Here is a 25,444-nt window from a genome sequence, read left to right as displayed (position 1 = left end):
GTAATCAATGATTTAGTCTGACATTTTGAGAGAATGAATTTGATTAATCTTTCAATTAAATGAATTAATTTATTCTTGAGTATACTTTAGTGATTTGGCTCTATTATTTATAGAGAAAGATGTATGATTTTTTTTGGGGAAAAAAAATCTGCATTGTATTCTCAGATGAGGCTACAATGGAAAGAGTATTTATTTCTCATAAAGATGTCAGGATGCATTTTGTAGGTGCACACTGCTGCTGTGCTGTGCTTGGGATTTTAGTGGGTTTCTATAAAGTATATACTGTTCTTTGTGAGCATAAGCTGCAAGTCATGTTCCTCTGCCTTACTAGTACTAGTCTGACATAGAAGACTACAAAATTTAATTTGAAATCAACCACATCCTGAAGTTATTCCAGTGAACATATGCTATATCCTTTGATCAATAAAACAGCTTGTTGCTTTCAGTGAAGAACCCAGAGTGAGGTTACCACTTTCTTAGAATACTTGGATCAGACTTTTCTGGATACAATTCAGCTTTTTGTTACAATGTCCATAAATCTAGGTTAATGTCAGTAATGCTGTAAGTATTCAGCAAAATTGTTATTTAATATGAATTTTTGGTTCAGTATGAACATTTATGCATTTTGTTGTAATGCATTTTTATGTTCAAGAAAGTAAGGTTTTGAATACCAGTAAAACAAATTTCTGTTTGCATCCGCTCAGCGATTTAAAAGCTATTAGATTGTTCTCCTGTAGTAGCAGGCTCAATTTGCATCAGTTTTATGGTTTATCATCCAGGATAACAATACCAAATGCATTTTGTAGAGAGATTGTGACTGCCTGACACCATGCATTTTCATGTGCTTGTTCTCCCTTTCTGTCTCTCTCTGTGTGCCTTCCATCAATAAGTAAGTCTTGCTTTTAGCTCTTGAGATTATTTCATACTTTGTTTGTATGAATGTTAAGGAAACACTGAATGGAAGGGTTAATACTTTCTTTTCCTCTTGCTTTGATTCTGTAGTGTCTTGCCAAAACTACCATTACATCAAAGGCTTTCTGGTCCTCCCAGAACACAGCCATTCTTTGATCTTCAAAAAATGACCAGGAGCAGTTTGAGATCCTCTGTCCTGCCTGCCTCGCCCTTTCCTTTCCTTTCATCGGGGAGCCAGTGTGTTACTTCCCTTTGCTGGGCTTCCCAGAGCCTTTCCTCTGCTCATTGCCACCAAGTAACTTCTGTGTCCGGTGGGCTGGCAGCCCACTGTTTCTTTCCTCCTAATGATCAGTTTTCTCTTCCCTTCTTCCTTGATGTTATCTTCTCATCCTCCGTATTTATTGCTCTTGTTTAATACCCAGCTGCTTGTCCATCCTCTGCCCCCTACTATTTGTTGTTTCACTTGCTCTTTCAGGTTTTTTCTAATGCAATCACCTTTAGTTTTCTAGCCCTCAGAGTGAAAAGCATTTCCTGTATTCAGACAGAACCTCCTGTGTTTCAGTTTGTGCCCCCTGCTTGTCTCTGGGCAGCACGGAAATGAGCCTGGCTCCCTTTTCTGTACACCTTTCCTTCATATCCTTGTGCACATTGATGAGACCTCCCAGAGCCTTTTTTTCTCCACACTAAACAATCCCAGCTTTCTCAGCTTTTCCTTACAGGAGAGATGCTCCAGTCCCTTAAAATTTGTTGTCCTTTGCTGGACTGGCTCTTGTATGTCTCTTTTGTACAGAAGAACCCTGAACTGGACCCAGCACTCCAAATGCTGGCTGACTAGAGGAGAGGGATCACCTCACTTGACTTGCTGGCAATGCTCCTGGTGGAACCCCTACTTGCTCTAAGTTCCTTTCAAAATTAGGAAAATATGTTCCACATGTTGCAAATATTGAACATTTTTGCCAAAGTTTAATAAACCGAAGTCCTTCAGTTTTTAATTAGAGAAAGTAAAAATCTCAGGAAAAATGCTTATTGCAAAAGACTTAAGTTATCTAAAATTATTTATTTCAGTTGAACTAGGAGTAGTAATATACAATGTTCTCAATTTTTTTTTAATGTAGCAATATATGCATGTAAATATAATTTTAAAGAGAGAACCTGTGACTTCTTCCACAAGATCCTCATAAGAAATCAGAGAATCATTGAATCACTGAGGTTGGAAAAGACCCCCAAAACCCTCATGTCCAGCCTTTGACTAAACACCACCTTGTCAACCATACTATAGCACCAAGTGCCACGTCCAGTCCTTTCTTAAACACTTCCAGGGATGGTGGCTCCACCCCCTACCTGGGCAGCCCGTTCTTATGCCCTTTCATTGAAGAAATTCTTCTTGTCCTGTCACTTGTCTGGGGAAAGAGACCAACTCCCACCTGGCTACAGCCTCCTTTCAGTCAGTTGTAAAGAGTAAATAATGTCCCCCGAGTATCCTTTTCTCCATGATTAACAACCCAGCTCCCTCAGCTGCTTCTTATATGAATTATGTTAGCCTTTCATCTGTGGAATATGTATCTGAGTTCTTCCACAGAATGTAACTTGATAAGACAAAGACATAGATTTGTGCTTTATTTTTCTTGGTTTGGTTTGTATATCACAAAATAAGTTAAATTTTGTTTGACAGCAGACTGTTGACTAGATGTTTCTAATGTGCTGCTAGGTCCTTCATTTTAGTTTTAAATGTTTTCTATTTGATCTAGTTATAACCATAGGAGCACAGGCATCAGTTGCACCTTGTTGATGCCACCACAGGTTTTTTTCTTTCACTACTGTGAAGCTTTTTATTAAAATAGGAAAATCCATAAGGAAAACTCCTAATTCTTTTCCTACTCTGACACTGATTTGCTGTGAATCCTAGTTTAAATCACTTCTCTTTCTATTTTAATGTTTCTCACCTGAAAAACTGAATGATATTTCTTCTTTCCAGTGAAGGCTGTGTTAATTGAATTTTTTGCAATTCTTTTCGGAAGGCTTGATGAAATACTGTTAGCATACAAAACTTTAACATAAATTACATGTAAAGATTTTTAGCCTGCAAAAATGCTTCATAATGTTAAGGATGAGAAACAAGGAAGTCTTTACACCTTTTGACAATGTGTTCCCACTAACATTGGGAGACATGTTCAAGATCCTCATGAGAAATCAGAGAACATTGCATCAGTGCAATATTTTACACTCTCTACTTCTTGTGTTATATTTCTTTTAGTTCCTAGGAATTATATCTGGATGTCTCTGATCAGAATCTTAGCAAATGATAAAGAATGGATTCTCAAAAACTACTCCTATGGACCCCCAGAGTACTTGGAGCACTGACTGATGATTCACAGAAAGCTAGCTTGCCAAAAGACAGCAGTTTCCTCTATGTTTCCAGCTGCTAGTATGCATCAAACAACTGCAAATTCATAAAATAGTTTCCTAATATTTTCCCATGTAAACATTCCCCTAGTTAGCTCATGTGCTCATGATGAGAGAAAAGACAGTCCATGTCATTGCAAACAGGAAGCATTCATGAAGTTCCTTTAATTAAAATGTGGTCCACCCCATGCAAAAACATCTGCAATCCAAATTGAATGTTCAAGTAGTTTGACATTGGCAATGCTTTGTTAGCAAAGGTCATTTGTTTTCCATTAGTGTAGTTTTGCTTAAAAAAATCTTACTTGTTAAAGCTCTCATGAAACAATGTAATACAGAAAAAAAAAAGCCAATTGAGCATTCACATTCTAATTTGATGAAGTTACATGAGTTGCCTACCTTTGTATAGGTAATTTCACTTCTTGATGTGCTGAAATCATCAAAACAGGGGTATAATTGGAGTTATGATATATGTGGAATGTAAAGACATAAAATACATTTTTTTGATTTCTCTGGAAGTTCCCTCTCTACATATGATGTACTATTCACAGAATGTCTCACCTATTGTGGAGTTTGCCTGGTGTATAAAAGTCAGCAGAGTACCTCAGACCTCTCAAGCAGAACCACCTGCTTAAAAGAAAAGTATTTATCAGTGTAGAGCTAGAGATTGAAGCTGATAGTTCATAGTTTCACAGATCTTAACAGGGAAAGCAAAGGATACTTTTAATCATGCTGTGTGCATCCTGTTCTTGCTATTTAGGTATTCAGTACACTAAGGTCATTTAAAAATAAGTCATTTTATGTCACCTCTAACACTGTATTTTCCGTTTGAATTGTAACTGCCTGCTGGCATCCATTGCAGCCAGTTAAAATGACATTGCATTTAATCTTTTTATGGCTATTCTTTGAGGATTAGCTAACTGGTACTTAAATCAACTCTTACTTAAAAAAAATATCTGTGCAATACAGATAGCCATTTGTTTTTACCTACCTCAGAAAAGAAAGGAGCACTGTACTTGAAAGTCAATGAAGTTTGGTTTCTGGTTTATGTTTATATGTTTTCAATATATTGACTATAAAGGCAAACCTCAGGAGTACTATATACAAACTTGCTTTGATTTATTTGCATTTAGCATTGCAGCTTTGAGACTAAAAATAAAATGTGTCTGATTTTGATTAAGATCTGTCCCTTGAGACAGTGTGAAACCATCTATTACCAAGAACACATCAGTATAGGAGGATTAACTGTTCACATGCAGTTTAAACATCAAAGTGTTTGTATGAAGTCATGGAAAATAAGTAATTTGTTTTGTCATTCTCTGTGGAAATAGAACACCCCTTTTAAAAGTAAATAGTCTTTATTTTAAAAACAGAAAGATTAGTGGCACTCAGTCTATCAAAGAGCACTGCTGTTAAGTAAAATGCCATTAATACTGCCTCAGACAGTACAATGGGTGTTTTTTCCTCTTATCAGTACCATCAGTGCACTGGGTCAGTACCTGCTGTTGCTTGTTATACATAAGCAGACAGATGTGATTGCTGTCTTTAGGATTATTTTTATGCAATATGGCATATGGCTTTCCGATTTCTGGGAAAAAATTTAACAGTACTTATTTGGCCTCTATATCAGGTGCTTCTAACATCCTTTTCCACATTTTATCTGTGTAGCTAAATCTATCTTTTTAATAGAATAGAGTGTAGTCATTAATGATACAAGTATGGCATTTGAACCATCTTGAGGAGGTTGCTATGATTTTCATGAATTACCAGACCACTTCTATGGACCAGCTAAAAGCTCTTTCATCATCTTTCCTTCACATTCTTCAATGTATTTCTTCATTGCCACCTTCCTTACTGAACCTCTCCTAACAACAAAATTTGCTTTTTTTCTGTTTCTATTTGCACATCACTACCATTCCTTTCATTTGTTTTATGGAAAAGACACACATTTCTGTCCCTGAAAGTGTTAGTGTGTGAGTTATCCTATTCAAGTCCCTCAGACTGCTCAGAAGACTGTGAGAATTTTACAATATAAAAAGAACCCTTCTGGTCAAGACCAAAGGTCAGTCTAGCCCAGCTATTGACACTGCAACAATGGCCAAAGTAAAACGTTTAGGGAAGACTGTATGAAGAGAACTGACGTGTATATTGTTTCCCATTCATTCATTCTGATTTAAGCCATTCAAAGCTTAAAGGCTTCCAGACTTAGATGTAGTTTCTGTGAATTTGGAACCATTCTATGGTCTTCCTCATTCATGAACTTGCCCAGTTTTCTGCTTGAAGCCATATAAAATTTTCTAACTTCATGTGACTTCTGATTTTACACAAATTGGTAGTCTTCTCAGGCATCTCTCTAACTAGCTGAAGAGTCCTATTCTCTAGAGTATTGTGTTTAACATTTCTCTCTTGGAAACAGCACACCATGGCTTTGAAAATTCTTGTTCAATTTCTCTGACCTTTCTGTATTTTCCTTTTGAAATAAAAATCACATCTGCACTCAGCAGTCAAGATGCAATTGGATTAATGATTTGGGACAGTTATGCTCTCTGGGTTTTTTTTATCCTTTCCTGATTATATTGAATGTTGATTTTGGTTTTCTGATTGATACTGAGCACTGCAATAGCAGATTCTTGGTAATATGCATCACAACCCCATGATCTGCTTCCTGAGCAGCAATGGTTACCTTAGAGCCCAATATTTTGAACATGAAGTTAGATTTAAACTTTAGGAGTCCAAAACACCTTTCAGAAATCTAAGTAGCCTGTACCAGTCTTTATCCACATGATTCTCAACAAAACCAAAAAACCAAAGACTGAATATGCATCTAACCCAAAGGCTGGTCTTCCGCTTTCAGGATTATATTTAATAACATAACTAATACAGATTAGCAGAAAAACGGCTTTTTTTTTTACACTACAAAAAGTGCATGAAATAGAGGGGATATATTTAGGAGACATTTTGGAAGAATATCTTCCTTAAATCCATTTATAGACAGTGTTGACATGAGGTCTTAGCATTGAAATTAGAGAAGGAATTGAAAAATGAATGGCTTAAGGCATAGGCTTACACCTTAGGCCTAAGTTCTTTTTTTAATGAGAACAGATAAGAGGTGATCTGTATTAAAACAAGTTGGGTAAATAGATAGCTCTCTATATACATAATATCTTTCCATACATTTAATTGCAGAAAAAGAAGAACAAATCTCATATCCCCCATCTAATTTAGTTTATTGGTACTGAATATTGACTACAAGTTCAATCCAAGTTATCTGCAAATGAATCCCATTGTTTGACCTTTGTTTGTTATGAATATTTCTTAAAACCTTAAAACCAGAATGTTTGGAACTAACAACAAGGCAGACATCACTGCTTTTAAACAGATGGTGTGTCTTCAGTTAGGGTTCCTTGTTAATTTCTGATTGTCCACTCCTCACTCCTAGTCTCCATCTTTTTAAAGTTGATGCCACTTTTGCAAAGAAGCTCTCATTAATTTTTCTTCTCCTGTTGCAACTGAAACTTTTAGTCTCTGGGATCTAAATGGAATGTTTTTCATGGTGGTCAGATTGAGATTTTCTGGAACTAGTAACAGAGCTTTTGTAGTTAAGAGCAAGTTAACTTGGTTTGCACAGGCTTTACAACATAATATTGGATTTCAGCACTGATGGATTTTATTTGTTTTAAGATTTTGCTTTAAAGTACCAAGGCAGTAATATGGTTAATTAAGCCCATTACTGGTAGATTCAATACCAGACTAGCAGAACCTTATCCAAAGAAGTGTGATTTTGAGAGTTGTGGAGCAAATACTAACTGTTGTTCAGAAAGTACAAGCAGTTCTGGTTTTACTTGCTCTTTGGCAAGAAGGGCAGCCTTTGAGAAGCTGCAGAGGCATCTGACCTGTGGGACATGACTGTTCTTTGTGCGTGATCAACCAACTTCATCTGGACACAAAACCAAAATCATTATTTTCTTCAGTTCTTTGCAGTTTGGAATAGACTACATTTTTTGTGCGATGAGTGTGAATGTGAAATCTTGTTGTTGACACCAACCCTAACTCTTCCTAGAGTGGTAATTAATTTTTCAGTAGTACATACCACATGCCTAATCTGAAAATAGGAGATTTGATTGCTCTATATTTAGCTAAGTGCTCACTATATATACTTTCATTAAAAAAAGAATCTACTCATAGAGTTATACTGAGTTTGAAGGGACCTACAAGGATCATTGAGTCTTATTCCTCTCCTGTCCCTGCACAGCACTATGCCCAAGAGCATTGTCCTAACTCTTCTTGAGTTCTGGCAGGCTTGGTGCTGTGACCACTTTCCCTGGGGAGCCTGATACAGTGCCAGTGCCCAACCACCCTCTGGGTGAAGAACCTTCTTCTAATATCCAACTTAAACCTTCCCTGACAAAACTTCAGGCCATTTTTTCAGGTCCTGTTACTGTCTCCACCAGAGAGAAGAGATCAGTGCCCGCACCTACTCTTCCTCTCATGAGGAAGTTGTAACTGCAGTGAGGTCTCCCCTCCATCTCCTCCAGGCTGAGCAGACCAGGTGACATCAGTCACTCCTCACACAGCTTCCCCTCAAGGTCCTTCACCATCTTCATTGCCCTCCTCAGGATGCTTTTTAACAGTTCAATCAATTTCTTATGGTGTGGTGACCAAAACTTCACACAGGACTCAAGGGGGTCATAAAAGGAAATCAGATTTGATAATAAGAGGACTTCCCTGTCATGAAATCAAGATGGCTGTGAGCAATGGCAGTGTTGTCTTTCAATACCTCCTAGCATAATCTTTTCCATAACTTTGCCAGGCACTAAAGTGAAACTGACAGTCCTGTAATTGCTGGGGTCCTCTTTCTTGCCCTTCTTTTAAACTGTGACAAGGTTTGCTGGCTTCCAGTAATCTGGAACTGCTCCAGATCCCCAGGACCACTCAAAAAATATCAAGAGAGGTTTTGTGATGGCATCACCTGACTCTTTGAGAAGTCTTGAATGAATGCCTTCACTCCCCATAGACCTGTAGGGATCCAACAGAAGCAGCAAATCCCACACAAGTTCAGGGTTGGCTGGGAGTTGATCATTCTCACAGTTATGGTCCTTTTGCTCAGGGAACTGTGATCCCCTTGATCAATCATCCATGTTGAAGACAGAGGCAAAGAATACATTACATGCCGTTGCCTTGTCTCTGTCCCTGTTTGACCATCCTCATCCTGTAAAGGGATGAGGGTTTTCTTGCACTGCCTGTTGCCATGAATATATTTTTAAAAACTCTTTTTATTGTCCTCCACATTTCTGGCCAGCTTCAACTCCAGTAGAGCTTTGGCCCCATGAATTTTCTCCCTACAGTGACAAGCTGTACAGTGACTCTGTATTCTTCCCATATCAGTAATGTCTCTTATTCTAGTCCCTGGGGACAGCAGACTTCCCTGTGAGCTGGGTCCAGTCTGCATAAGGAGGCCCTCCATTCGCTTTAGAAGGGTGTTTCCTTTTACAACTACCGTTCATTTTCCTGTTTACAGAGGTCTTGGTGCAGAATACAGGTGGTGTTGTTCTATGAGGCCACACTATCCCATAAGGGCCTTCACCCACCTCATCAGTAGTCTAGCCTTCTGGTTCCAGAGCCTCACATGTATTGTAAAGGGTGCCAATCCTGCCTGTTGAATTCTGAGAATGTGGAGGAACCTTCCTCCTTGTACATGCTGGGACCTGCTTCCAGTCTTCATCTTTTAACAGACCCTTGGCCAGCAATCCTTTGACTAATTCCCCTGCACGGTTCTGAGTCCATATGCTTCTTCACTATAATGGAGGTTCCTGACTCCTCAGAGTCTTGAGACTCTGAGACTCTGAAAATAATCAGTCTCTCTTTCGCTTGTTCGCTCAAGCACTTTGTAGCCTGTTCTCTTCCTCCTGTAGCTGGTGACCAGCTCCTCAAGCACAGCTCACCTTCTGCAAAAGAATGGTCAGCCCCAGCCTCATGAAGAGGCACTCATGGCAGCCTCTGACCTGGAGAGCTCCATCTCCCATCAGCAGGTCTGGCTGGCTGGCTGGAGCCTCTGGCATGGCTGCTTCAGTGAGTCCACAGCTACTTGTGATTGAGCTTTAGGGCAAGTCAACACCCTAACTGAGGAAGCTTGAACCAGTATACTAAGACTGGGGTTTGTAATATGTGAGAGGGCTGAAAGAATGGTTTCATTTTTAATGTTTTAACTTGTGTTCTGTTCTTTAGAGTACCCGAGTGGCTTTAAACCACCTGGAGTCTGTGCCTGAGAAATTGAGCCTGTTAGAAGATTGCAGAGATACTGGAGTGAGAAAGATTTCATTTCACTCTCTCAGTACTTCTAAAATATTTTGGTTTATTAATAATCTCTATGAATGTACAAATAAGTAGTTTAATAAGATGTTTACAGTTGCATATGTGTGTATTGTATAGACAGAAACATACTGAAATTTAGTTTTGTGTTTATATGGATCTTTTTGAAGTTATAAATTTAGTTCTGATAATTAATACTGCTCCATAATGTAGGAAGACATTGATAACTGGCCATAGCAGGTCATGTGTTAATTGCTGTTTCAGAATATTTTTATGGAGTGGTAAATTCTGATATTACATGTTAAAAATTGAAAATTTTATAATTAAATGAATTATACCAGTTCTTTCAATATTTAAGTTAATGAGGGAAGATAGATGTTCTTTACAACTTTTTGTTTTGACATAATGACAATACTTGTTTCTTATTTTTGGAGCACCACTGTCCAATCAAGATGTGTTTGGACACAGTAGGACATATTAACAGAAGTGGTGATGTACTGTCAAGAGTGATAAGGCTCAGATTAGATTTTCAGTGGCTAAGTGGCTAAACCCCTGTACCATAGTTACATTCCATTTATGAAATGGGTGGTTTAATAGAAAAGAATTTGTAACTTCCTTCACAATATAAATTTTAAATCAGTATTGAACAACAGATCAACAAATACATAATGATTTGCATTTTATTTGATATGTAAAATTTCTTAATCTGTGGTTGTCACAAAAATTTCAAAACATACTTGTTTGGAGCATTTTTTATTTTGTGTTCCTGCATGAGGTCATGAGTTAATAATTCTACACCATTTTATTGCTGTCATCAACAACAGATTTGGTGATGCAAGTACTGGTTAAAATGTTTTTTATGAACAATATTTTTGAGATGTATAGTTTTAATTTCACATTCCAAGTATCCCCAGAAGAGCTTTTTTTGCTCTGACCGAAGTTTATGTTTACCTTCTGTTTCTACTAAAAGAAAAATTTTGTTCTCAGCAGGCATCTGCAATCTCCTTCACACTTGTCCTCTCTCACTTAACACTGCTGTGAAATTACACTGTAATTTTCTGGTTTGCTCTAGTTATAACTTAGCCAATATTTGTGAGATTGGAATGCAAAATCTTTGGTTTCAGTCGGGCTTTGTCCTTCTCCATCATGCTTAATTTTTTAAATATGGTTTTCTGAAGATGAGCCTCTATCAACACAGTGTTTTGTTTAAGAAATAATTTATTTGAGAGGGCTAAGCTTTATGCCCTAGCTTTGAGAACAATGTCAGTTTGGAGCTTCATTACTGTTTCTATTTCCAAATACCATATTGGATTTTTTTGTACAATGGCTAGCAAGTTCTTCCTTCAATGTTTTCATAGGAAGGGAGAAAGCAAGAGGAAGTAAATTTTGATAAACCTCTCATGTTGTCTAGGAGGTTGGTTAATTCAAGTGAATCATTAGCTAGTTCAGTGAGAAGCATTGTTTTCTTGTTGAAAATACTGTTTTGTCCATATCCTTAGAACCGTCTTTTCTTCAAGTGTTTGTTTCCATAGTGTAGAAATTAATTTTCCACCATTACAGAATTTTTCTTAGAAGGGTATGATATTGCTGAAGTTTGGAAAGTGTTACAAGAAATCATTCAACAGTTAAGGATAAGGCCATTTTAATTTTGATCTGCATGTATTTTAACAATATTTTTCTGTACAAAACATTATGCTTTTGTATGGTGCCTGTAGTTCAGCCTCTGAAAGTTAGTTCTTGATTCGTTCTTGCTGCAGTGAAAATCCTTGCTTATACCTGTGTTTACAATAGTCAGAATTTCTAGCTACTTTTTACATTATGAAATCATCAAAATCTTTAAATCTATTTCTAGGAGTCCCACTGCCGAAGGGAGATGATTGAGGAGAGGTATATGAGGTATAAAGACATAGTGACTTCTTTGCAGCAGCAGCTGGAAGATTCAAAGCAAAGAGTTGGGCAAGTCAAGGTATGTGTGTGTACTCCACTTCTGTGTGCCAATTACTTTCAATCAGCAACATAACCTTACCTTATTAACTCCTAGTACAAACACAGACTGAAATCATGCATGAATGTTTCTGTTTCATAAAGCTGGCATGGCTGATGGCATGGCAGGTATATTGACATGGCATGAAATTTGATGAATTCAAGGTTGCTTTCATTGTACTCATGTCATGGATACTTTCCAAAAAATCTTTCAGCTTTCACAGAAAGGTATCTTACTGTGTCTTACTACTCTGAAGTGTTTACCTGCTTTGTCAAATTGCTGTCGACAGCAATTTTTTAATTGTTCTATTTTCTCTTGTCCTTTCAAGTAAAAGATATAGACAGAAACCTGTTTCCCCTGTAAAAAGGTTGACTAATTTATAAATTACATGTAGTAATTCTTCAGTAGTTGATATTTGCATTTTTTGGAAACAATTCTGTATGATGTCTTTTTCATACAAAAATGAAATCCAGGCAAACAGAAGGGAAGTGATTTGCTAAAGGTCACTCACTGGACTTGCAGCAGTGCTAAGCATGAAGAACTAACTCCCTACAATACAAATCCAGTGCTCTTCCTTAGAAACTTTGCCTGTAAAGGGTTCAACTTTCCAATTATTAATATGCTTTCTTTCCCTTACTAGCTTGTTCATTGTCATATCACTGTCATTGTGATAGCAACTTACTTCAGCAGAACTACGATTTCTTATGCAGGTGTTTGAAATAAGTGATCAGACCTGAAGAATCATACTGGTATTTCTGCTACATGTCTCAATCAAATCAGTTTCTTTGGCAATGCAGCATACCTTTGTCTCTAAGCAATTGAGCTTAAATTGAGGATCACACACTCTTATGAAAAAGATCTTTGTGTTCCCCAACTTATATGTAACCATCTTCCTTTTGTAAAATGAGGACATACTTAGAGCATGCCTTTTTAAAAGTGGAAAAGGTAAAATAAATACAGAATGTTTTAGCTTAGGAAGTTGCTGTTGTGAGAATATACTAAGTTACTTGAAAAAGCTATCTTGCTCTTCTGTGAGAAAGAATTGAAAGGAGAAAACAGGCACAATCAGTATGTTGCTGGTGATAATCTTCAGTATCTTGAATTTCTCTTCCCTCCACACAAGCGTTACTAAATCAGTAGCTATTGAAATTTGGAAAACATTGAAAAGCTAAGTGGAATGCAATCAGCTGACAGTAGAACATAACATTGCACTAAGCTGACTGAACTTATTGAGCTTGTGTGATTTGAATCAGAATCCAGTACAAAGCTGATTCCACAACAATTCTCTTTCTTTAGACAACTGAGAGCATTTAATGGTTTCCATTTAGTCAGGCCTAATTGGGTTTTTGCATGACATACAGTATTCTTTGCTGTCACGGCTGTTGCAAATAGAACAGAATGTTCAAAACCAAGTAACAGACGGGTGCTAATCTGATTTCAGTGATCAGGCTAGCTTAGACTAAAAAAAAAACCTTTTTAATGCTTGCCTTTCTTACACTCCTTTGAAACCAACTCAAATGGCTTTTATTTATTTATTTATTTATTTATTTATTTATTTATTTATTTTACTGTTTGTCAGTTGGGAGTCTCTAAAATTGATTGCTGGAAGAGTGTAGGTTTGAGGACACCAAAGTTAATTCTTTCTGATATTTCTGGTTCATGCTGTATACACAGTGCCCCTGCTATACAAAGTAGACAGATACTTGATAGGTGATAAGAAAATTCATGTTTCTTATAAAATTTTTACATTGATCATTTTAGATGAAATTACTTCTGAAATTACTTCTTTTTCCTCTGTTATTTTTTCTTTCTAGCCTTTCTTATAATACACTTGTTTCAGCTTGCTTGCCAACATTGATCTCAGACAGGCATTATCTTATCTTGTGTCCATCTTTTTTCATTTTAAGGAGGAAAAATTAAACCAAAGTTGAATGCTCCTCTAAAAGCAGGTCTTTTTCTTTCTTTCTTATGATTTCTTTTTTCCCCACTCCATCTTCCTACTCTTCTGTAGTCTTGTCAGATGGCTTTAAAACACCTGTTGCCTAGAAGACCAGAAAAATCATAATTTCTATTTGTATATTTTAAAATGGAAGATTTCCAGTAATAAAAATAGGCTGGCAGAATATCACCAGGTACAACAATCTTGATTTTTCAGCTAAGAACTGGCCAAATAATAGTAGTAGATAAAGATGAAATTGGGGGGAAATCTCATAAATATAACATATTAAAAGAAAATTGCAGCAGAAGCAAAATCAAAGCAGAAAGCCAGAGGAAAACTAGACATAAATATTTTGATGTAGAGATAAAAATAGTTTAGGAGACTTTCCCTGCCAGAGATGATTGACCATTATTCAAACACAACAGATTTAGTTGTCCATGAAGCACATGACAAAAGGCACATTCTATACATTAATATTTCTGTAAAAAGAAAGCCATTTTGTATTGCAGGTACTGGTAGAAGCACCTTTCTTGTTTAAAAGCTCTTCTTTTAAAGCATTTCTGGAAGAAGAATGGAAAGACAAAAACATTATTTATTCTTTAAAAATTATTATTGTGCTATGAACACTTTAGGTATTAAGTCTGTCATCAGCACATAAGGGGATTAATATGTATAATTCCCATTAGTCTTTACAGGAGTAAATCCTTCTTCAGTGATGGAACAAAAACTCATTGTATCTCTAAATTAATGTAAATTTTTTTGTTTAGTTTTCAAATCTTATGTATCAACATAAAATTAAGTATCAGCATAAATGATAAATTGCAAGATGTTTTAACAAAATTCCCTGAGGCTTTTTATGATAAGAATTCAGCAGCAAAACTGTGTGGTTTATGAATCGATGAATTATTACTTCTTCTCATTTCAAGAAACTGAGTAATTTGGATACCAAGCCAAGCTTTTAATCTTATTTTGGATGGTATTGTAACTGGGGACTACTTGCTGCAGAGCTAATAGAGATTTTTCAGGGATTTTTTGTTTAAATGACCTTTTTAAATTTATCTTCTCTTTTTAGCTTATAGACCAAATGACTTTCCTCACCAAGAAGCTATGCTGTATAGGTTTAGCCATAAATAGTAACATTGTCCTATGGTTTATTTAATGGTTTAACAAAAAAATTCAAAAGTACCTTTAGGTGTTTTGATATGAGAAATCAATGAACTTTTAAGTTTCCTCAGTGGCAGAGAAAGTAGATTTGTATTTATTACTATTTGTGGAACTTCAGTGAATTATTATGAACCATTCATTGATGAGGAAGTCATTATTCACTGATGTCTGCCCTGCTGATATGGTATATGCTGAATTGTGGATGTGATGTGAATAGGAAAAAGCATTTTTACAATGTGCTGTAGTGGCAAAGACTTGCAGTGCTGCCAGTGCTTTTCTCAAGGCAAAGCAGTTTTTTGCAGACATTTTATTGTGGTGAAGTGGGGATAAAACTTGTAAGCAAATTAATTGAAACCTAAGTGCAATACTGAGAATTCAGAGAATTCAAATCAGTCTTTTCCAGTGTGTGAAATCACAGCATGTGCATGTATGTGTGCTACTACTTTTTGTTAAAGTTTTCAGCTGCTTGATAGGAACAGATAAAATTATTTATATTTGGTTCCCACAGGATGTGAAAATGGATGCTGAAATTTCTGATGTAGAAGTGGCTGCTCATTCTAGCTGGCGAACTCAAAACAGCTTTTTGTGCAGCTCACCACTTTCAAGTTCAGGTTGTAAGTATATCACAGAAAAAAATCTTCTGGTAACACAATTTTTCTTCTTAAATTTTTTTCCTAGATAAGTGAGATGCTACTTTTCAAAAAAAGAAGTACTGGAACTATCTTAAGTATTCTTCTGTGTTTTAGTTTTAGATGCTGGATGGATGTCTTTGACTAGGAAGTACTTCATTACATCCACTGACAGTTTGGTTTTTTTTGACTGGGACATTCCATATATTTTGTTTATCTATTGCAAAGAAAGGGGCTGCCCTTGAATTCTGAATCTCTGCTTAATGAGTAATCCTCTGTAAGCTGTGTAGACCCTCTGGTCTTCTGAGGGACCAGAGAGATGTCCTCAAACATGGATTCTTTCCAAGATCTTTCATATGTGCCAGTTAGTCCCATGCTTGTGTAGCATTTTCTCAGTGAAAGTTGAATTCACTAATTCTATTTCAATAGTGTTTTTAACTGTTTTTTTCTCTATCCTCTTGTGCATATACAACTTGTGTTCATGTGAAGTCATGGGATCTCAGATACAGCTGGGAAATGCTCAATAAAACATAGACAGTGTATTAGGTCTTGACTGGATACATAGGCACACCTTTGCATGACTGTCAAAACTAACTTAAAAACCAGGTTTTTAAGGGGGTTTTTAAGCATATCAGTACATGGATATCAAAATACTTCTCATCAGAAGGGTATCATGTTCCATTTATTTTCAATATAGCCAGTTTGTGTACTGGGAAGCTATTTAGACAGTTGCATTCTATTGAAGACTATTTCAGGCTTCACTGCACTTTTAAAGTATTGCATCTTTCTGTGAGTGCTGTGGTACATTACTGCTCACCAGTAAGTCTTGAGCTGATTTAATGAGGTTAAAGGGAATTGGTTTCTCTTCCTTTCAGAATCTATGGGTTTGGGTTAGTATCTTCTTGCAGAGCATATTGAATAACAGTAGTAGGAATAAGGCATAGGAGCTAATACCTCTGTATCATCTGATCTACAGGAACACTTTGCCTTGACTCAGAGTTGATTTTTCTGTTTTCCCAAACCTCATCCCTGTCAAAGTCTTGCAAATCAAAGTACAGCTGAACCTGTTTTGGCTATAGAAAAGGAGTAACCAGTGCCTCACAGAATGTTCAGATAAATGGCTTCCAGCAGTACCTTCCAGTCCCAAGAATTCCAGAAGTGGTCACTTCAAAAATTTACTGAAATTTAAAAACGCAGCATAAATGTTCCTAAAATATTACAGTGTCTTTATACTGCTTAACCTGAATTAAACAAACTAGGACTTGGTTGCTTTAAAACTTTTTAATAAATTTTAGGCAGTTTTAAGAGAAGTAGGACCCATGTGATCTGAATACCAATCTGATGAAACAGTTGTGCATATTTATTCTCTGATTCAACTGGTTTTTACCAGCACTAAGTACCTAATTTTCTGGAAATTAAAAAATAAATTATTAACAAAAGACAGTGGTGATTCAATTCCCTACTTAGTGCTTATGGCACTGAAATATGTGGATTACTCCACAGACTTTGGTTTTTGACTGACTGTCATTTCATGCTGAAACTGATTTCCACTAGTCAAATTGTATTTTGAAGTTGTTGGTATAGTTCTTGAGGACAGTGAGAATTCTGCTGTGGTATTAGCATTAAGATTTTTCGGGGAGTGGCAAATGAAAAGACAGCTACTTCAGTCATGATAGTCACAAAAATATAATGAACTTTAAATTTCAGTAATTATATTAATTAATTTTCATTTGAGACTTTGACAGCAAAATATAATTTGACATCTTTGCTTCCAAAGCTACTGTAGCTTTTAATAAATCTTCCTATACATGTCATCATCTATTTTCTGTGATTAATTGTCTCCTTCTTCAGAAACAGAAGGATGGAATTTTTTTTCTTTCATTTGCCTTTTGGAGCAGTTTGCAAGGCTTTTTGATTTATATTTCCCCATTCCATCTCTCTTCAACTCATGAAGCCTTACAGACTATAGATTCAATAACTAGAAGCTTCCTTCCCAGTGTGGGTCTCCCATGACTATTTATTCAAGGAAACATTCACTAGATGTGGTTTGCAGTCCTTATTATTATCAGACCAAAATGGTTGGTCCAGACAGTCACTACTAGTTGTTATCTAAAGAATAATCCTCAGAAACTGTTTTTGGCCACTGTATTTTCCTGAAATTTTGGGTACAAAAGTCCCTTGAGTTACACATGCTTTGCATTAGCCTTTTGAATTGAGTCCTGCCTTTTTCTTTGCACATTTCATCACTTTGAGGTTTTAACCTGGATGGTTTCCCAGAAACCATATGTCTTAGAGGCTTTCTATTGTTGTTGGGAATTTATGTTCCAGGGCTTCATAAGTTGTGATGGACAACACTCTTGTGTCAACATGGTATGTAGTAGGACTGATACCACAGCTGAATAAAACTGAGTTGTCCTGAATGTAGCCTTTATAGTCAGAACAATTAACTTGCACTGTATTGCTGCTGCCTGTCTTTATCCCTCTATGTACACTTTTCATAAGTTCTTAAGGCTATTTTTATTAGCATTTATAAGTAATGTAATGTACTTACAAGTAAAAAGACATTGCAACATCAATATGCTATGGGCACCCTTCTAGAACAAAACCTAGGGCTGCTTAAGCATAAGAACTCGGAATGACTGGAAACTTGACATCATCACTTAGAAAAATTCAAATTGAATTAGTTAAGCAATGAACTTGCTTTGTTATTTTTTGCCTTACTTTGAATACTGTCCACAGGAGGTACCACTGACATAGCATACAGCAGCAGAGCTTTCAACCAATTCTGAAAACTTTATGCTGAATACTTAGAACTCACTGTTACACCAATGTTCAAATACAGTGATTTCATTCTTCTGAAAGTGAAAACATCTCACCCCTCCTAACCAAACTGTGAAGCCTTGCTCCTTGTTAAATAACTTTTGGTTATGTACTGCTGCAATTTTGCTGGATTGTTAAAAATTGCACTCTGGATATTCAGTAGGGCCACTTTTCTTGCATGCTTGTGCTATAAAGAAGGCCATTAGAAGAAGGGTATGTTGTATGAGCTGCTAGGCACTTTCCTTCCCTTAATTTCTACCTTTTGCTAAATGTTTGTATATTTGACTTTTTTCTTCAGCATTTTATGATAAGATGTTTTGTCAATTCATATTGTTTGGATTTTGAGGCAATGTATTTAGAAATAAGCACTATATGTGTACCCTGCTGTGAAGGTATATACACAGTATGACATTGCATGAGCACCTGTTCAGTGTCACTTGGTGACTTAAGTCCACTCTGTTGGTAAACATATTCCTTCACAAAGTTTTTGAGAGGTTTGTCTTATCTTATTTAAACAAGAATTCTGGAAAAATAAATGGAAAATATATCTTAGTGAAAGAATCAATCTTTTTAAAGAGAATCTACATTTCTTGTGTATGAGAAAGCTCATGGCTATACCTGTATTATAGAGTATTAAGATCGATTTCTCTAGAAAACAGAGAAAATATTCTCTTCTCAGTTATGAATATTGAGTATTTATTACTTGCTGAATAAATTATAATATCATATAATGAAACACATGTTTTAAATAAAAACTAATAGCCAGTCAAACAAATCCAAGAATCATAGGTTTGAAAAGGCCTCTAAGCTCATTGAGTCTGACTGACTTAATGTATGATTCTGAAGATGCTTAATCACCTTTTTTTGTGACTTATTTCTAGCACTTATGAAAGGGATGGTTCCTTTGGATACAAGTGGCACCAAGGAAGATTCTGCTAAAGTTGCTCTTAGTGATATGAAGCTGCAAGCAGAAGGAGGAAAGCAGTAGAATATTTTACTAAACCACACCAGTTTTCTCTGTGGTAAATTCCATTCCACTTTTTTTTTTGGTTTTGAACAGTAGTAATTCCATCTGCTGTAGGAGTGATGCCCCCTTAATGATTCAACAATTGCCAAACACTCAAATGAAAGAGCACCAAGACTAATTCTAAGGAACTCTTTTGATAATTTAGGTGACTTGCACACCAAAGGCTTTCTGAGATTTTGCTGTTCTCTTGTATTTGTTTCTGCTGTCCTCTTAGACTAAATTTGTTGTATTCCTGAAGTACTGTGAACTACCTGTGACATTAATCTTTCCTATGAGCTTATTTACCCCTATACAGGAATTGTTCTGACACTTGTTTTTTTATTATGCTTAATAACATTATTAATAATGAAAAAATATTCACAAATTGCCTATTTCTGTGATAGAGAGTAATTATACAGTGTTTTACAGACACATTTGTGATCTTAGGTCCCTCAGTTTGAAGAAATCATTTAAGAAAGAAGTGAAAAAAAAATTTTCTCAAAGCAATTAAAAATTCACATCTTGGTTTCAGGTTCAGCATATATGTATTATAAGTTGTCTAAAATCATTCATTTGGCCAGAGCAGTTTTATTAGAATTAGGCACTTTAAAGAATCTGAATCTCACCCATCTGTATCAAGAGTGTTGAAAGGCACTTCTTTGTGGCTGTGTAAATTTTAAAAGCAATGTTTAATGTTCATTTATTTATTCTATAGTGTTCTCTATTAGAGAAGGTGTATTATATTGATTGTAAAATACTATGGAAATACAATATTGCACATTTGTATTTGTTCAGATATCACTATTCTAAACAAATCAAACAATTTTGCTTTACAGTGGTCTCAAAGAGCAAATTGAAGAAGAATTTTCTGTCTAAGAATTCTGCTGTCTAAAGAAATGCAAGTGTTTCTTATGGTTCTTGTTTCATTCTCCTCTCAGCTCCTTCTGGCTGGATCACTGCTAGAGTGCCTTAAAAGATTTGCCAAAGCTACCAGGGTACTGTAGCAACATTAACACCACTCAAACAATTTTGTTTTGCAGACTTCTGTCATATTTAGGAAGCCTATTTCTTCTCTAAAACACTGTTATTTTTTAGCACTGTGGGTGTCTCAGGTGTAATTCACAGGCCATGATGTGCCATCTCAAAAGAGGACTCTTTTTTTTTTCCCAATACTCTGATAAAGTGTTCTGTAGTCCCAGTGGGTGGTCTGGACAGTGCACTTCTTGACAATCACCTTGTGCTGAACCTGTTTCAGACAGAACAGCATGCTGAGAACATCAAAATCAGACACAGAAAGGAGAAAAATATTGAGTTTATTCTCTGTTCATTTTCCATGAATTTAAACTGCTTAAAAAAAAAAAAAAGCTGACATGGTTAAAAAGTTTTCTTTACCTTTTGTAGTGTATTGTGCTGTGCATGGTAGTGCTGGCATTGGCTTTTTGCAGACTTCTGGCACATCTCCTCATTCAGAGGGTCAAGAAAACAAAACAGGCACATCCATCTGTTCTGATCTCAATGGCCATGACAGGAACAAGAACAAAAATCAACAAATAAACTTCTGCTCTCTACAAAGAGTGTGGCTGTCATGAAACAGTGTTTAGTTCAGGTCACAGCTACTATAAACTAAACTTACTTTAAGTGGATCCAACATTTGTAATTTATTTTTTTTATTAGATCAGAGCAGAGGTGGAAATGTGGCATTTAAAATACTTTAACTGGTTTGGTCTGCTGAAACTTAAAAAATTGCAAAACAAAATGGTACCAGCTTGCAGACTGTATGGTACCTATAAATTATGGCCAAAACATAGACAGTAGATCATGTTCTCAAAACACCTTATGTGGTAGTGAGGTCTGGTGCATGGATTGCTGATGGATAAGTGTATACCCTAACTGTTTTACCAACATTTAAATGTTTTTGTGACATGAAAGTAGGTAAATAAATGGGCCTTTGAGAGTCTTAGCTGAGAAGTAATACCAGAAATATAATGTCCTCTCTTTTTCCTAAGGAATTTGTGATAATCATACCATTTTATGTGTTTATACATTTTTTCCTGACTTGTAACTTAGAAATCTGAAATAAGTATTCTTAAAACAGGATCACTACTGCTTTATATTGTTAGAGAACTAAGGATAAGCAGTCTGATCTCCCTCACTATTACATCAAGTATTGAATTGACTGCTGTGTTATATAGGACAGAAATTACTACTGAGTGAACAATTTTGGCTTTAAAACTTTAAGTATGTTCAGTGTTTAGTATATTTGCCTTTGCCTGTGTTCCTGGGTTTTCATCAGTTTTATATCCTTTTATAAATTTTCTAAAAGGATTGGAAGAACAGAAGAGATGTCAAACCATGCACACAACAAAATTCTTACTGAGTAGACTTAGGGACTCCAAAGCCAGGAAATTCTTTCTTGAATTTACCCTCTTGGCATGGCAGTCTTGATAGCATGAAATATTTGTCTCTCTTCCACCTTTGATAGAGGTTCATATTACAACGTGAATTTTGTTTCCTCTTTACTGAAGGCTAAAGTTCCATTCGTGACATTATGTGAAACTGTCCCTTTGTGGTTTAAGAAACAATATTTTTTCCATGTTAGTCTGAAATAATACTCTTCTGCACAGTTTCAGTTTTTAAAGTAGAAAAGCAGAAAATTTTTAAATATAACCTCTTGTATATTTCACATTTTAAAAATTGCCATATTTTTTTATACTTTAACCCTTTAATGACCTGTTACTCAATTTTTACCCAAAACAGTAATTTTCAATAATCAAAAATGTGGTATTGCACACACAAAAAAGGATGGTTTAAATTTTTGTTCTGTTTAGCATTTGGTAAATCAGGCAATTTTTTATGCATGTACTAAGTACGTACAGATTTTATAAGCTAGTATCAGGCTTTTTTTTTTTTTAATGCTATACTGAAATACAGTGCTTCAATACTGTGCTTTCAAAAATGCATTGGCCCTCTATTATAGCCTCAAATAGCTGTCACATGAATAAGCTGTAAATTTTATGCCCTTCAGTTCCTAATGTTTTACAGCAGACTTGAGAGTACTTAATTACTTTTAAGATTATATTTACTAAATAGACAAAATAATTTATTTTTATTGTGTAATTATGTCATCCTAAGAAGAAATGTCAAAATAAAAATAAAAAATAAAATTTTACAGTGCAAAACAAAGCAATTTTCTTACATTTACTTCCCAAATTTTTGATGGAAACCGGTCTTCAGTGATGGTGAAAGTACTCCTTGGATATTCAAAGCTCAGCCACATTTGTACTAACTATGGTAGCAAAGTAAATAAAGAAAATATATTAAAACCCATAGAACAAAGAAACTACGATTCTAAAATCCATTTCTGAGCTAAGGAATCTACATAGCTGTTCATCTCTGGCTTGCAAGGCATAGTCTCTGCACTGGGTGGGTAGCACTGAATGGTTTTTCATGAATGAAAATGCCAGTATTACTCTGAAGGGAAATTAGTAGGTATTATTATAATTTTTATGGCTGAATATTAGAAGTCTGCAACCTGGATGCGTTCTCATATCTACAACATGCAAAAAAATTTTTTCATAAATTTTTGTGGCACTGCTTGTTACAGTAGAATTTTACAGTACCCATGTTAAACTCCTTGTGTCTGCAGTGTGTTAGTAACAAATTTATCTCTCTCTTAGCCCTTGATCTCCCTACATCACCCCCACAGATGTAATTGATACTGAATTTAATGTGAGCTGCAGGTCAATATCTGATGACTCAGCCTTGTCAAAAATGGATGTGCAGGAGGACATCACGCAAAGTCCTGTGATTTTGATGTAATTGTAGAATTTAGAAGCAGTTGTAGAGGAAAACTAACAGTAGAAGGAATGGAGAGCAATTAATGATTAAATTAAATTTTCAGAAGACTTATATTCTTTTTGCCTTAGCTTAAAAACTGCCTTATAGCTAGTATTTACATCTGAATGAAAGTGATCCCTAAATCAAATTCCATCTTGGATAATTTTTTTTCATGCTAGAGTACTTTCTACTCTAGCACAACTCAGCTCTTTACTGTAAGCATGTCTGGGCTGCTGTGAATATGAACTTACTTGCTTTTCTATGTAAATAACTAAATTAGATTTTAAATCTGAACAATATTTTAGAGCTCTGTACAACATGGCAGAAGCCAATAACCAAGTTATTCAAAAATCTGCAATGCTTCTGGAAATGTTCACAGCAAAAATGAAGGACATTGCTGCGGTTCAAATCCAGCAATATCCAACTTTTATCATTTGTGCTAGCAACAATAGCTCTCCTGTTTTGAAAGCTAAAGTTGCACTTCTGTCGTTTTTCTGGCTGAAATACGGAGATTTTTTTTTTTTCTTCTAATAATGACAAAATCTGTAGTGTGAGAATATGATGTTTTTAAATTTCTAGTCTTTTTATTTGAGAATCTACCAGGTGCTATTTGCAACTAAATAGTTTTGGAACACAGTTGTTAACATGTTTTTGTTAAATTATTACATTTGAAAACATGAACTCCACTATCCAAGAGATATCTCTTTTAGGATAATTTTGCTGTCTGTTTTTAGGGACATGGCTCCTTGATAGGTGTTTTGTGTGAGTAAGTATAACAGTTGTTCTTGAGTAGTCTGTTATTTTCATCTCTCTTCACACCAGAGTTGTTTTGATGTTAGACTGCATTTCCCATCTGCCATCTACAGAGCACTACTATGTCAGAAGACATAGCATCATTTCTTCACCTACCCACTGTCAATAATTTGATAGTTTATGTTTCCAAGGAATTACATTAGTGTTGATGGCAGTTTTTTCTTACAAGCTCTTTTCATATGAACTCTGACACTCTTACTTGTTTACTAAAATAAAAGCTACATAGTAAGTGGACTAACATCAGGTCACATGCTGTCTAATTTTAAAGATTATTCCACAGGCCAAAGTAAATATTTCTTACTACATTCATCTAGATTTTCTGGTTGCCAGCACTGATTTTACTATTGGTTTGTAGAAGGAAATGGTAAAGGATAGACTTTGAGGCAATAACCCTGAACTATTATTGATTCGAGGCAAAAAAATGAGACTACAACAAATTTAGGATATCTGTCTAAGTGCTTAGTCTAGAACCTAAAATATTCATATTAAAAAGTATATTTCTTCAGTGTGTTATTATCAAATCATCTTCCTTATAAACAGTTGTTGACACCGAAAATATTTTTGAAAAATATTTTACTACTGAAATTTGCTAAATGTGATCAAAAGGATGTCTGTGTCACTCCCACAGTTAAACAAGCATTGAACTGGGAAACAGCCCAATTTATGTTTCTGGCATGAGGCTCTTGACAGAAACCAGCAGTGATACAGTTTTTTACTTAGTGTGGAAAATGATGAAGATGAACTGTGTTTTGATGGTGGCCAAGAGAACACTTTGCATCTGTGGCTGTTTGGTGTAGGGAGCTCATGTGCAACTTTTTTGTTGAGGCTTTCACTGCCGGGTGCAGCACTGACTGTACCATTTCACTCAAACAGCTGCAACCATGAAGACATCATGGAGCTGGCAGAACTTTTGTTACATGTTTTGACTAACAGAATGTCAGCAAGTCTATCAGAAACCTTGGAGTTGTTTGTTTTGTCTTCACTGGAGCAGTCTCCAGTGCAGTCATAAAGCTGGAAGATGCAGAAACCTTTGTGTAGTGTGAGCTACATCAACAGGGAGGCTCACTAGCCATGCAATGTGAATCTGTTAATATGTTGTCCATTGATCAATTAGAGGTCTACAAATTAAGGAAAAACTAATCTAAAAAGTTTTTTAAAGGGAGACAAATTATTCTTATATGGTAGTCAAAAAATCTCTGCAAATATGAAAAAATGAGGTACCAAAGTCAAGAAACACTTATTTTTTCCAGAATGTGAGTAATTGCTTAAATTTCAGTAGAGTGACAGACTAAAATGAAGCTCCATAATATGGTAATGAACAGACATCAACCCACTTCGTATCCTCTCCTAACATGGGAGACTTGCTCACTTTGATTTAGACTTAACTAAGTTCCATACTTAGGGTAAGTTTGTTATGTGTGCTATGCACTGAGTAGCAAAGTTGAAATAATTCCACTGGAGGCAGCTGATGTGCTACAGAAGGAATACTGGCTCTTGCAGTGTATTTTAACAAATAGCTCAAGTGTTCAAGTTTCTGCTGTGGTATTACATTACCAGAAGAAAGCAACAAATAGAAAAATACTTGAATTGTAGGTGAGGGTGTCAATACAATAACAGTGTATTACTGAGGT

General features: G+C 35.7%; 1 protein-coding gene across 7 annotated transcripts in view; it reads left to right on the top strand.

The window, feature by feature from the left end:
- The window catches only part of CEP128 (centrosomal protein 128), a 98,757-nt gene extending 74,021 nt beyond the window's left edge, over positions 1-24,736 (top strand). For 5 of the 7 annotated variants that reach the window (XM_050975207.1, XM_050975208.1, XM_018907359.3 and 2 more), the window contains 4 exons: positions 9,538-9,615; positions 11,474-11,587; positions 15,217-15,322; positions 19,039-19,993. In XM_050975207.1, coding sequence (XP_050831164.1) covers positions 9,538-9,615; positions 11,474-11,587; positions 15,217-15,322; positions 19,039-19,145 — 405 coding nt within the window. In that variant the 3' untranslated portion in view covers positions 19,146-19,993. The other 2 variants (XM_018907360.3, XM_050975206.1) reach the window with 2 other exon arrangements.
- Positions 24,737-25,444: the final 708 nt, after the last annotated feature.

The sequence above is a fragment of the Serinus canaria genome, chromosome 5, assembly GCF_022539315.1.
Source record: "Serinus canaria isolate serCan28SL12 chromosome 5, serCan2020, whole genome shotgun sequence".
Taxonomy (NCBI): Eukaryota; Metazoa; Chordata; class Aves; order Passeriformes; family Fringillidae; genus Serinus; species Serinus canaria.
This window is presented reverse-complemented; position numbering and strand designations above follow the sequence as displayed.